This window comes from Ambystoma mexicanum, chromosome 2p (genome assembly GCF_040938575.1).
Source record: "Ambystoma mexicanum isolate Mex_15411 chromosome 2p, UKY_AmexF1_1, whole genome shotgun sequence".
In the NCBI taxonomy this organism is placed as follows: Eukaryota; Metazoa; Chordata; class Amphibia; order Caudata; family Ambystomatidae; genus Ambystoma; species Ambystoma mexicanum.
Genome location: NC_090923.1, coordinates 1,415,046,453 through 1,415,060,592, shown reverse-complemented (window position 1 = coordinate 1,415,060,592; position 14,140 = coordinate 1,415,046,453). Strand labels below are relative to the sequence as shown.

Here is a 14,140-nt window from a genome sequence, read left to right as displayed (position 1 = left end):
GTGGCCCCAGTGCCTAGGAGGCTGCATGGTGCCCCCTGCCTTCCGCCAGGAGCGGACTGTCTTATCCGGTGATCCGGCGTGCTGGAGGGTGCCTCCTCTGGTCCGCCCCTCTGCATGGATGCAGAGTGGGTGGGGGACTGCTGATCCAGGCCCCCCCAACAAGACCCTTCAAATGGAACACCGCAGGAGAACGCCCACCACGCAATAGTTAAAACTAATATCGATCCCTGCAGTGAAGAGTGGTGCTGCAATGCTGGCTGTGTACCCTGTGCACCATGTGCACACAAAAAACAGCCAAGGTGGTTACACAATAATCTAACCAGAGCCCTCCGTGTTGTTCACCTCTAGAGGAAAAAGGCTAGAGTTTGGATCTCAATATACTGCGGACCACTCGTTCGACTCAGAGGTTTGCTTGCCTGCCACCTTACAGGGCTGCATCCAAGTCCTTCGGCCGAGACGGTGCCCAGTCCTCGGAGATGAGGGCCTCGTTCGTGGGGATTCTGGCCGTGGCGGCGATGGCCTCTGCAGCCCCCGCAGGCCCCACGCCGCTGACTTCGGCTGCTGGAAACAAGCAGGTGGGTTATGGCGGCTTGCTTGCGGGGGAGGGCGGGGCTGTTCTGGGACAACTTGCCAACATGGACTCCGAGAAACTTCAGGATGAGAGCGATTTACAGGGCTCGAGTCGGAGGACGATGACGTAATAGGAGGTGACGTCACGTGAAGTACATACATCCTGAAGTAAATTATTGAAATTGAATTCAACTTGTTTTACACAATTCAAAAATGTGTCACTGGGCAAATACGTATTTGCCAAAAGGTCCGAATTTTCTATTACAATCCTGGCTAAGTATAAAGGATACGCAACCGTGATACGCTCCCATTATATCTAAAAATCGGTAACACAAAGTTGTATGGCAGAATGTCAATATGAGCCCCTTTTTCGATTCATTCTGTGACATTAGGGTTAAGTGGCTCGCCTCCCAGCAGTTTTGACATTGGCTCCTGGAAATAGTTGTATTTTTTTTTTATTCCTTAAATACATAAGTGGGACGGCGGTGGGCAGGCGCAGTCCACCTGAGTGCCCCCGCTTGAGCCCTGGATATAAGCCTCGGGCACAAATGACGCACCATCTGGCCAACGATTCCGACATTTTAGAACCTGGTGACTGACTCGGTTCCCTCCCTACAGATTTTTCAGAGGCTCGTATTCCAGATGCGACCTCTTATTAGTTAGTTGTTTAGAAATATTCTCTTCACGTTTTCTCCCAGTCCATCGCTTCTTTTGTGAAAGATTATGTGGGAAGCAGGGACTAGGCAGGTCAGGAGGTGACATTTGTTTAATTTATTTAATTGTTTCTTTAGAAAGCACCTAACACCGTACCTGAGTTCGGTTCCTAAGCGCTGATCCGGGATTCGAACCTCTGCTGCCTCTGTGATATCCTCCGTTCACCGAAAAACCGGAAGTGACTCCAGCATCATTTGTTTCAACACATGCCCGAGAGGAAAATATTTGTAGCTGAAGAAGTTGAAAAATGAGTGTGGCTGAGTCTTCTTTGCTATACAGCATCAGGCTAAGCCCCTCAGTGATCCGCCAAACCGAGGGGCAAGGCAGACCCTCTGCTTGCTTAAACGTCATCTCTTATTTAGGGTCAAACTCCTCCAGTGCGGTGACCAAGGCTGCACAGCCTCCTGATGCCAAGCCAACTTTGTGAACTTGTAAATGCGCACATCTCTAAAATATGCTGCTGCGGTGGGACTTTCCTCAGGCAGAAAGGTCTCCCTGAGCACAAGGAGGTCTCCAAGGCTGACTGACCGTCTCCCTCAACACTAGCTAGGCATAGCTCTCAACTCACACGCTTTTGGCGGGTGTCACCCGCCTTGCAAAGGGCTGACTCACCCGCCAAGCCTCCTGCACGCCAATTCATTCCAATGGGCGTCTCACCCGCCAAAAACAAAATCGGGTGATTTCACCCGCCTTTGCGAGGCAAATGGTTGAGAGCTATGGCTAGGCCTGCCCCATTACTCTGGGTGGTAGCCTTACAAGGTCGCTCTGAAGCCTATACAAGTGCATCAGATCACTCTACACGGAGGCTGAAAGACACCCAACTAATTGTCCATGGACTATTACAGTATGCTTAAAACGGTGTCCGATTAAACCATTAAAATGTTATTGGGTAATGATTTACACAGCATTTTCGGAATACGTGTTTTTTACACTGCAAGCAGATCATTGGTTATGTTAAGTTTATTAAATACCCTGTGCAGTTTCCTGTAACTAATATCCATTTTCACGTCCAACTTCCTAAAGGCTTGCCGCTAGGCAGTGGCGGCTGTTGAATTTCTTAAGTGGAGGGGCGTAAATATTTCCCCCAAATATGCCCTAGCAATCGAGCGTACTGAGGGAACCTGAACCTCTCATTGAGGGTTTGGAGGGGTTCTCCCCCGGATATATTTTTTTAATAATGGGTTAAAATGGTGCATTTTAGAGTACACTTTTTGGAAAAATTGGATAAAAAACCAGTTTGCAATTGGTTGTGTTGGGTACCGCATGAAAAATCCAACAGATGCAAGTCACCAACAGTGCACAGGAGCATTTCTCCAACCCATTTTCATGATGCCTCGCCCACAATATGTGCTAGTATAAAAACATTTGCATGCTGGCTGTGCCCATAAATGTCCATGCTGGCTGCAATATATGCCAGTATTCCCATAGAAGAACATACTCATGTTTGCTTTGCGCATACTGTCATTAATGATACTATAAAAAAGAATGTCAGCACTTGTTCTGCCAATATATGGCAGTATCCCCACATAAGGACATACTCCAGTTGACTTTATCATTAAAAATGCATGTCACAGCATGAACACATTTCCAAACTGGCCGCACCAAAATGCCAGTCCAGCCACATAATAACACTTATCATGCTTACTTTATCAAAGGATGCCCAATTCAAAATGCCATGCCATGGTAAGAAAGGGCTAGACTAGCTGGACCGAAATGCCAGTCTAGCCACACAATAAAACTTATCATGCATGCTTTATCAAAGATGCCCAAAACAAAATGCAATGCCGCAGTAAGACGTGGTTAGGCTAGCTGCACCAACAGTCTAGCCATGTAATAACACTTATCATGCTTGCTTCATCATAGATGCCCAGTAAAAAATGCCATGCCTGTCCCCTAGTTTGGTAGCGCCTCACAATCACACATAATTACATTAATTATGAATGTGAATATGCGTGCAACCGCGAGATGCTGGGTGGGCCAAGGAGCAGATTATGTGTGCAGGGCGCTGGGGTTCCAGGGGACTGTCATGGCATTTTTTACTGGGCACATATGCCCAGTAAATAATGACATACCTCTGCTACTGGGTACCCAGTGCCTCACAAAGGCCCATTATCAATTGTGTGCACAGGAGGTGCTGGGAGGCCCAGGCATGGAGTTTTTTTATCGGGCATCTATCATAGATGGCCATTAAAAAATGCCATGGCTCCCCTTCCCCCCACAGCACCACACACGCACACAATCAATGTGATTATGTGTGTATGCGTGGCTCTGGGGGGCCCAGATTGCAGGCAAGGCATTTTTTACTTTGCTTCTATCATAGATGCCTATTAAAAACTGCCAAGGCTTCTCCATGACCCCCCCCCCCCGCCCCCAGCATCTCACATGCAAACAATCAATGTGATGATCTGTGTATGTGAGGCGCTGGGGTGCCAAGTGGTCAGGCATGGTATTTCTTTTACAGGGCCTCTATCATAGATGGCCAGTCAAAAAATGACATGCCTGCTCCCTGGGCCTTCCAGCACCTCACATACACACACTTTCATTTACACATGTACCTGCACACAAGGTCCCTGATTCATGGAATTATTTGCATGTAAAACGGGGATTTGCGTGCCCTTCTGCCCGCAAATCCCTGCTTGACGAGCGGGGAATTGCGGGCAGAACGTCACCCAAATCCACGTTTTACACGCCAATAATTCCATGAATCAGGTCCAAGCAGTCATGCACCCATGTAGCTTCTCTCAATCACCAGAACACTTCACTTGCACACATATGCGCGCTCATGTGTACATGCCCAGAGAAACGCCGCATACCGATTCTCTGAATTACTGAATGATTGAGAGATGCTGTATGGGCGTGTCTCTGCTTGTGTGCCTTTATATAGGAGTATATGCATCTTCCCGAGTAGGCGTTCTACTGGGCATGGCGCCCAGCAGAACACTTTACTTGCACACATATGCGCGCTCATGTGTACATGCCCAGAGAAACGCCGCATACCGATTCTCTGAATTACTGAATGATTGAGAGATGCTGTATGGGCGTGTCTCTGCTTGTGAGCCTTTATATAGGAGTATATGCATCTTCCCGAGTAGGCGTTCTACTGCGCATGGCGCCCAGCAGAACACTTTACTTGCACACATATGCGCGCTCATGTGTACATGCCCAGAGAAACGCCGCATACCGATTCTCTGAATTACTGAATGATTGAGAGAAGCTGTATGGGCGTGTCTCTGCTTGTGAGCCTTTATATAGGAGTATATGCATCTTCCCGAGTAGGCGTTCTACTGGGCATGGCGCCCAGCAGAACACTTCACTTGCACACATATGCGCGCTCATGTGTACATGCCCAGAGAAACGCCGCATACCGATTCTCTGAATTACTGAATGATTGAGAGATGCTGTATGGGCGTGTCTCTGCTTGTGAGCCTTTATATAGGAGTATATGCATCTTCCCGAGTAGGCGTTCTACTGGGCATGGCGCCCAGCAGAACACTTTACTTGCACACATATGCGCGCTCATGTGTACATGCCCAGAGAAACGCCGCATACCGATTCTCTGAATTACTGAATGATTGAGAGAAGCCGTATGGGCGTGTCTCTGTTTGTGAGCCTTTATATAGGAGTATATGCATCTTCCCGAGTAGGCGTTCTACTGGGCATGGCGCCCAGCAGAACACTTCACTTGCACACATATGCGCGCTCATGTGTACATGCCCAGAGAAACGCCGCATACCGATTCTCTGAATTAATGAATGATTGAGAGATGCTGTATGGGTGTGTCTCTGCTTGTGTGCCTTTATATAGGAGTATATGCATCTTCCCGAGTAGGCGTTCTACTGGGCATGGCGCCCAGCAGAACACTTCACTTGCACACATATGCGCGCTCATGTGTACATGCACAGAGAAACGCCGCATACCGATTCTCTGAATTACTGAATGATTGAGAGATGCTGTATGGGTGTGTCTCTGCTTGTGTGCCTTTATATAGGAGTATATGCATCTTCCCGAGTAGGCGTTCTACTGGGCATGGCGCCCAGCAGAACACTTTACTATCGCTTCTGTCAATCATGCCCTTTTCACCCACTAGAACACTTACGCACACATTCCGGGCCTGATTGCAAGCTTTGTGTAAAATAATAAAAGTCTCTTTCCATCACGAAATGACACTTTTCTTATTTTACACAGAGCTCAAAATCAGGCCCTCAAACAGTGGAGTAACTTTGCTGAAAAAGTTGGGGGGTGGGGGGGAGCATGACATCTGAAGAAAAGGTGCCCCGGCCAAATGAAAGGGGACAAAATGGTGTGCCATGAAAGTTGGGGGGACAAACACCGCTGTGCCCCCCTAAAATGAAGCCCATGCCCTCAAATACAGAGACACAGCATGCACCCAAGCAGCCTCTCTCTCAATCATACACAACTCTTACAACGATACGCACATTCAGGGCCTGATTGCAGGCCTTGTGTAACAAAGGTTTCTTTCCATTACGGGATTACACTTTTTTGTATTTTACACAGAGCTCACAATCAGGCCTTCATATAAACATACACAAGCAGTCATGCACCGATACAGCCTCTCTCTCAAACGTACACACGACGCTCAGCAGAACACTTCATTCACACAAATACAGTTATGCACGCACACATTAAAAATACAAAATCCCTCCCTCCCTCTCTCTCCCACAAACACACAAATAGACGCACCATTTTTACATTTTAAACACTTACCTGAGAGCTGGCCGAAGGTGATCTTTTCTAAAAGGCCAGGACTTTCTCCCTCTCCCTCCAACATCATTACGTTTTTTGGAAGGGGGTCAGGAGACACCATTCACCCCTCCTCCTGCCTATTCCTCTATTAGGCAGAGGGCAGGGTCAGCATTCGGACCCCGCCCCCGGCTTGAGACAGACAGGCAGAGGGAGGGGTGAAGAGCCATTCAGAATGCCTCCAGGGCTGTTAATAACAGCGCCCCTTCGGAATCTTGAATGGCTGACGTCATCCGTGTTCTCCCGATGCCTTTTACAGTATTAGCATAATTGACCTAAAAACCTTTGACCTAAAATATTTGATCGAAATATTTTGACCTTTTTTCCAGTAAAATGTCATTAAATATGTATATGGGGTGGTTAAGGGTATAGATTAGGTTGAGGGGAAGTGGGGAGAGATTGCGCATTTTAGACCGAAAAAAAAGGTCAAATAAATTTGATCAAATGTGATTAGGCCAAATGTTTTAGGTCAAATAGACCTAAACCCCTTTCACAGAGCTCTACATGAGTGAAGCCACGGGTGTTATGTTCACCAGCGTTCACCCATGTAAAGTGCTCTGTAGAGCATAAGGGACACACACCACCAGTCTTTGCCTTGGCAAAGTATGTAAATATTTTAGATTCTTTGCAAATACTAGATTTGCATTATTATGCTACGCGTTAAAACCACTCGCTCGATAATGCAAGTGCATTTTTAAAAACATTTTTATTGTTTACTTTTCTTCTTTGGTTTTTTATTTGCAGGACCTGGAGGGTCCTGAAAATGCATAGGTGGCGTGAGGCGTCCGGGCGGGGGGACGCCGCCCTAGTGCCTCCTATGGTCAAGCCTCCATTGCCGGTAGGGTTCTGGTGCATTTACAGTGCTGTGCAGGTATTGTAGCAATGCACCGTATCCTCTCTATGCAATGCAATGATGCTATGGAGGGCTGGAGAATGGTAATGGTGCAGAAATGGAATGCATGTCACTGAGTGGTTCTGTGTCCGAGTGACTCCATAGATCAGTAGCGTTAACCCCATTTCACAAGGAATGTGGAACACACCCCTTTGTTGAGAGCAACTCATCTTTAATTTAGCTTGGGCATGTCACCAGGAACCCCTTTCCCACTTCCGTATTGGACCCTGCAGACACATTATGCAAAAGGTGCGGACTGGAGCATGGGGTAAGCATACACAACTTGGCAATAAGCACCGGCAAAGCCAACAGTTATTGTTCTTATTTAGGCATTTTCCCAGCACTGCCATGATTGTACTTACTACCTGTTCATATGATGGCAACAGCTTGCAAATGGTGTTGGCACAAGAGCCAAAATGATGTCTTGATTTCAACAGGAATTTAGGTCAAGGAACAGATTCATGGGCACACATATTGCTTATAAATCAAGTGGAAGGAGGCACACTTTGTTAAGACATTTTTATTGCACCAGGAGCTGATTTACAGCTACAGTTAAACCTATGCATTTGAGAATACTGCTTAGAAATAAATATGGCATTATCTCAAAAGCACAAAATTGTTCAAGAGATCCCAGTGATGTGTGTTTTGGGTAGGGAGGATTAGGTAGTGCACAGGGATGGCCTATTAACCATCATAGCCATGGCGGTCAAATAGTGGGTAAAAAGCCAACAACCACAGGCTGTGTGTCCCTCCTCCCAGGTCACATTCCTTCTTGGCATCTTGTACATCCTCTGACAAACTGGCCTGCCCCAAATGCAATATCGACACTCTGTCCTCACTAAGAAGAGAGATCACATCCAAGCCTGCATTTCTGCGGCATCTAAAAAATCAACTGAACTCTTTAAAATCTGCAAGAAGCTGGCCTATCCTGCCACAGTCCCTACCTCTCCTGTCCCTTCCCAGGCCCTCTGTACGGCTCTGGCTTCTCACTTCATCTCAAAAACCCAGGACATCCTGTCCACCCTCCTGGCTTCTCCTGCCTCTCCCTCCACTCTCTCCTCTTCCCCCGGATCCCCTGCAGCCACCCCCTCCCTTCTCTGCCTTTCCTCTCTTCTCCCCCGACGAGGTTTCTAGACAAGTCCGATCTATGAAAACCTCATCTAAACAGGTTCTTCCCTGTTCGTCTAAAACCATCAAGGACCACATTGCCACCCTCGTGCCAGCCTTGGCCAACTTCTGCAACCACTCTTTCACCTCTGGAACCTTCCCTTCCCCCCTGAAGCACTCTCTTGAGAACCTTCTTCTCAAAAAACCCTCAGCCGACCCCTCCCTTCCGGCTAATTATCGCTGATCTCTATCACTCCTTTCCTGAGCAAACTCCAGGAAAAGCCGGCCATCTCCCAGCTTAATCTTCATACTGAATCTGTTGGTTGTCTCCATGACCATCAGTCTGGATTCAGAGCAGCCAGAAGCATGGAAACTGCTCTCCTGAACATCCATGAAGACCTGCTCTCTAACCTTGACTCCCCTCTATCCTCATCCTACTTGATCCCTCTTTTGCCTATGACATGGTCAACCAAGCCATCCTGCTCAACCGGCTCTGTGATAACCTGGGTATCAATGATCAGGCTCAGGCCTGGCTGACTTCTTTCCTCACTGACCGACCCTTCCAGGTCCAACTTGGGTCCGTCCTCTCCTCTATCTCTCTCTCCACATGTGGTGTTCCCCAGGAGTCTAACCTTTCTCCCGAGTTGTTCAAAATATACTTGCCGCCTCTCGCTCACCACATTGCTTCTCTCTGCTCCAACTTCCAGTGCTATGCAGATGACACCCAGATAGCTTTCAGGCTCCCCTCTGCCACCTCTTCTCCTTCTCTCATCCCTGATTGTCTGCGTTCAATCCAGGAATGGTGCGCAGCCAATGATCTCTGCCTGAATGCCAGTAAAACTGAGATCCTCCTCATCGGCACACCTGCATTCTCTTTCCCGCCACTCTCTGGCCGGCCTCCATTGGTCCCCCTCCCGCTCCCATCTGTGAGTCTAAGAACCTTGCGGTTATCGTTTAACTCCACATTCTCCTTCTCTCCTCACATTTCCAACATCTCTATGAAGTCAAACCACCAACTGCACCTCCTCATTCTTCCTTTCCTCTCTTTTCCCCAGAAACCCACTGTCTCCAGAGCTCGGGTTCTCTCTAGGCTTGACTACTGTAACATCCTCTTTTTAAATCTTCCCACCTCTACTCTCCATCCTCTGCAACTCATCCAGAATAGGACTGCGAGACCTGTCCTTGGCCTCAAGCTCAGGGATTGCATCTCTCCAGTACTAACATCTCTCAGTTGGCTCCCAGTGGCTGCAAGGATCAAGTTCAAGACCCTTTGCATCGTCCACAAGGCCTTCTGGGACCTGGGACTACAATATGTCTAGCTTTCCCTTCAGAAGTATCTTCCTACTCGAGCTCTTCGCTTCTCCACCTCCAACTCATTGAGGGTCAGTCACTTTTCAAAGCAACGAGTTGGGGGCAGATCGCTCTCTTCGGCTGGCGCCTCCCTATGCAACAGTCTCCCTGCCTCTATTAAACTTGAGCAGAACCAATTCCGCCTTCTCTCTTCCTCTCCCCTGCTGATCTCAAGTCTGACACTGCACTGGTTACCTGGCTACTCTCTGAACCACAGGCCCAGGTCCCTGCCCCCGACCCCTGTTGCACACCTGCACTGCCTCCTGGCAACCCTGCACATGGGGCTGTATCTGCAACCCTACAGTCCCCAAACCTGCACTTCTAACACTTGTTGTCCGAACTTAACCCCTGCACTGCCACCTGCTGGCTGCACTTCTTGTTTTTCGATGTCTTGATCCTATGTCTAGCGCTTGCTCCTCCTCCCCTTACCCTGGCACTTTTCCCCTTCCCTCTCCCCTGCACTTGCATGATCTCAATGTCACTTGGCCTAGTAAGATCATTGTCATGTCCTCCCTGTGTTGCCCTCCTTTGCCTTGTCGTGCCTTGAAACACGTGTGTATAGGCACGCTATAAATGTCCTATCATATCATATATCGGAAGCCCACATTGAGTACACACAGTAAGTAACGAACCACAAATTACTCTTAGACAAGGGTATATTAAAAATATCTATACATTTATAGTCGGCCGGACCAATAGGCACAAGTAAACTTTAGTTATATGAAAACAGTCATCACACAAAATCCTTATACTAAATAACATATTATACATTACGTTTCCTAATGCGACACAGCAGGAAAACACATCCACCACCTGTAAAGAGAGGATTGAGTTAACACACTAGGAGCATTAGACAATTCTTCAAAGTCGTTTCCTAACTTTCAAGTCCAGCCCTAAGAAGAGGGGAGCCTTGTGCTCAACAGTACAGTTGTGCGTAAAAACACACGATCGCGCAGGCAGAACAAAAAGCGGGTCTTCTTGGGAGAGCTGTAGCAAGTTAGGAAGGGGCTTGAGGCGATGAAGAATTGGTTCCCACTATTCGAGTAGGATCTGCCCTTAGCGGCAGAGCAGTTTTCAAAAGGTGAGAATAGATAGGGCGCGCAGGCTAACCCAGCCAAGGTCAAATACCTTTTAACGGATATTTGTGCGTAAAAGTGATTGTTTGTGCAAGATGGCCACCGGTAAGTGTTGCAAGTACTCAACGACCCTCGGCACAGTCCGGACCAAAATTTGCCAGTTTCGTCGAGGTCACTAGAAGGTTTGAGTCCTGCAGTTTCTCAGCGCTCCGGCTCTCAGCGGCTGTGGGATAGAACGATCGCCCGTGACGGGACAGTTGCCAGGACACATACTCCCAACAGTGTGAGCGCAAAATAGTAAGCACCAAGTATTACAAAAGTCACCCGACAATAGATGGTGAGTACAGATCAGCGCCCTTTGCACTATGTGATAAGTGAAAGTTTCTTTAAAGTGGTCATCACGCAGCACCAGCGCCTCTCTTAAGCGACTGGTCCTGCGTCTGACAGCCCGTTCTGTACGATCTTACATCTTTCAAATATTGCTAATTCTATATCAACAGACACGTTGAGAGGTTTTTCCCTCCTTCCCCACGACAGTGAAGGCTCACTCGCTTCCAACTAGGACAGTGTGAAACACTAAGGGCCTGATTCACAGAAGTGTTTTATAATGGTGCAATCCCATTGGAAAATGCTCTATGACTCAGGCCCCAGTACAGACACTAAACTACAAAAGGTGAGTTCTCCTCACTTTAAATTGGGACAATTCAATTTACACGGTCATCACATGGGACCCAGCCTCTTTCCCCAAGCGACTGGTCCCATGGTTGACCGCGGACAGGCGCCATCTTACTACATTATTGACAATTCCAATCCTTTGTCATCAGACACAGCGAGGTCCCCCCACCCAGGCAGGCAGTGAAGTCCCACCCGCTGTCCAACCAACTCCCAGGTTAGTGAACCATGAGCACAGGACACTCGTGTCAATGTATATACGTGAAGAGCACTTTATTTACCCGACGTAGAAAAAATACTCATGCAGCATCACCTTTATTTTCAGGAAAAGACACTAAAATTACAGATATCATTTACCTGATGAAGGGCACCCCTATGTCTGAAACGTGTCGTAACCAATAGGAGGCGACACACAGAGAAACACCACCTTACCTCAGCCAGGAACTCCTCTCCATTGAGATATCTGCTTTAATGAATGTTCTAATTTTGAATTTGATTATGTTTTGTGACATATCTTTGTACTCTTGTATTTAAAAGCACTCACAGTAAACATTTTCAAAATCTTGTTGATACCTAAATACCTTTTGTTTTCAACAACTGTTATGGAATAACACAAATTGAATTGTGTTCATGCTCATTTATTCATTTATTATTTTTTACCTATGTATTTACCTTTTGTATTCAGTAAATTCTTCTTACACACCGAGAAATTGTGCATTTGTTTGAAATTTGCAGGCAATTTATTTGCCCCTGTGTAAACTAGGTCTTGTCCTCTGATTCTCTTGAGGGACCCCCTCGTTGAACCTTACTGAGATCTTGTAGCCAAGATCAGACCGGGAGTACCTGAAATACCCGTAATCATCTTTAGTAATTATTTTGAAACAGTTTCTAAATTTAAACAAACAACTGAGTGCACCTCTACACAGATCTCTTTACAAAATGCCCATGGGACAGAACACAAGACTTTGTGGCTCGCCATTTTCAGACCTGGCCACAGTCTTGAACCAAACGCGGTAAACACAATATCATTCCGTAAAAAGCAGTGAAACACTTTTAAAAAGTAACTGCTGCCACCAGTTCGTCCCAGACACACTCGTACAATCACCAAAAAATCATTTGAGGATGTCTAGGGCCATAAAACAAAAACAACCCCAAGCGCACGGTACTGGAAGGTACATTGTGCACTGTTAAAAAGTTACCAAGAAATGGCAACATATTCAAAGACTAAGGAAAACATAGTTTCCCAGTACTGACAGTTGGAAGAATGTGTCAGTTTCCCCCTAACAAGTGAGCAAAAGCCCAGTGGAGCGCAGCTGAAGGCTAGGAAAGCCAAACAAAAGCAAAAAGTTGGGGGGGGGCATCCACAAATGGAGGGAAAATTACACATGGATTTAAGATTTCTTAACACTCGCCCCTCCCAGACCAAGGACAGGCAGAACTAATCCACCCCTGGATGGGCCTCATGTTCAGGTCATGTTCAGGTCGTTTAAACATTCTGGACAACCCATCAGCATTGCTATGTTGGACACCTATTATGTGCTCAATGGTGAAGTCAAACCCTTGCAGGCTTATGGACCACCCGAGCAACTTTGGATTCTCTCTCTTCATGTTCATTAGCCACTTTAAGGGCTGATGGTCAGTTTACACAGTGAAGTGGGTCCCATAGAGGTAGGGCCTCAGCTTCCTTAGGGCCCACATGACAGAGAAACAGTCTTTCTCCACAGTGGACCACCTGAGTTTGCTGTCCATAAGCTGGCGACTAATGAATCCAATCGGGTGTTCCTTGCCTTTCTGTGATAGTTCAGCACCTATCCCAGCGTCAAAGGCATATTTCTGCACAATAAAAGCATGTTTGTAGTCAGGGGCCCTGAGGACACGGGCCTGGTACAGGGAGTCTTAAGCCATTGAAGGCCTTCTCACACTCCTCAGACCAAGAGAGCTTCTTAGGCTTCTTTGGAGTAGTGAGAGCAGTCAGAGGGGCAGCTATGGTGCCATAGTCTGCCATGAAATGTCGGTAGTACCGAGTGAGTCCTAAGAAGGCTCTCACTTGGGTTTGTGTAGTGGGGTTAGGCTAGTCTTGTACTGCTTGTACCTTACTGGGAAGAGGCTGAATCCTCTCTCCACCTACTTCATGCCCAATGCCGACCACAGATCCTTGATCAGTCTGGCACTTGCTGGCCTTTATGGTTAAGTGGCCCTTCTGATGAGCCTGTAACACAATTCTAAGGTGTTCCACCTGTTCCTCCAGGTGGCACCAAAGACTGCCATATCATCGGGATATGCTAAGCAGAATTTATCCATCCCATTTAGAACATGGTTCACAAACCTCTGAAACGTGACAGATGCATTTGACAGCCAGAATGACATTACCCTGAACTGGTAAAGTCCTTCTTGAGTTCAAAATGCTATCTTCCCCTTGGCATGCTCTGCTAGGGCTATTTGCCAATAGCCTGCAGTGAGGTCAAATGTGCTGAGGTACTTGGAGGCACCCAAGGTATCCACCAGCTCATCAGTTCTTGGTATGGGCTGAACATCTGTCCTGGTGACAGCATTCAGAGCCCTGTAATTCACATAGAATCTGAGTTCAAAAGTACCAGCTTTTGGGACTAGAACCACTGGACTGGACCATGAACTACTGGAAGGCTCAATCACTCCCAGATCCAACATCTTGTTGACCTCCGCCTTCATGTAGGATCTCACCTTATCCAACATTCTGTAACCTCTACTGTTGGTAGGTACACTATCTCCAGTGTCTATCTCATGTTTGCACCAAGGTGTTAAACCCGGAGTCCATAAGAACAAGGGGAAGAATTACCTCAGCAAAGTTCTTACTTCCCCTTGTTGGTCAGAAGTCAGGTGAGGGTCCACTTGGACACCCTCAATGGAGCCAGCTGAAGGACCATTATGGAATAAGTCAGGGAGAGGTTTTGATTCCTCCTCTTCCATATCTGATGCCAGCAGCAGTGCAGCTATTTCAACCCTAGGGATGAAAGCCTTT

General features: G+C 47.2%; 1 protein-coding gene across 3 annotated transcripts in view; it reads left to right on the top strand.

Moving 5' to 3' along the window:
* Window positions 1-363: 363 nt before the first annotated feature.
* LOC138566062 (uncharacterized) overlaps window positions 364-14,140 on the top strand; it is a 208,994-nt gene continuing 195,217 nt past the window's right edge. For all 3 annotated transcript variants that reach the window (XM_069643096.1, XM_069643095.1, XM_069643094.1), the window contains exon 1: window positions 364-575. In XM_069643096.1, the coding sequence (XP_069499197.1) occupies window positions 477-575 (99 nt within the window). In that variant the 5' untranslated portion in view covers window positions 364-476. The remainder of the gene's footprint in view (window positions 576-14,140) is intronic.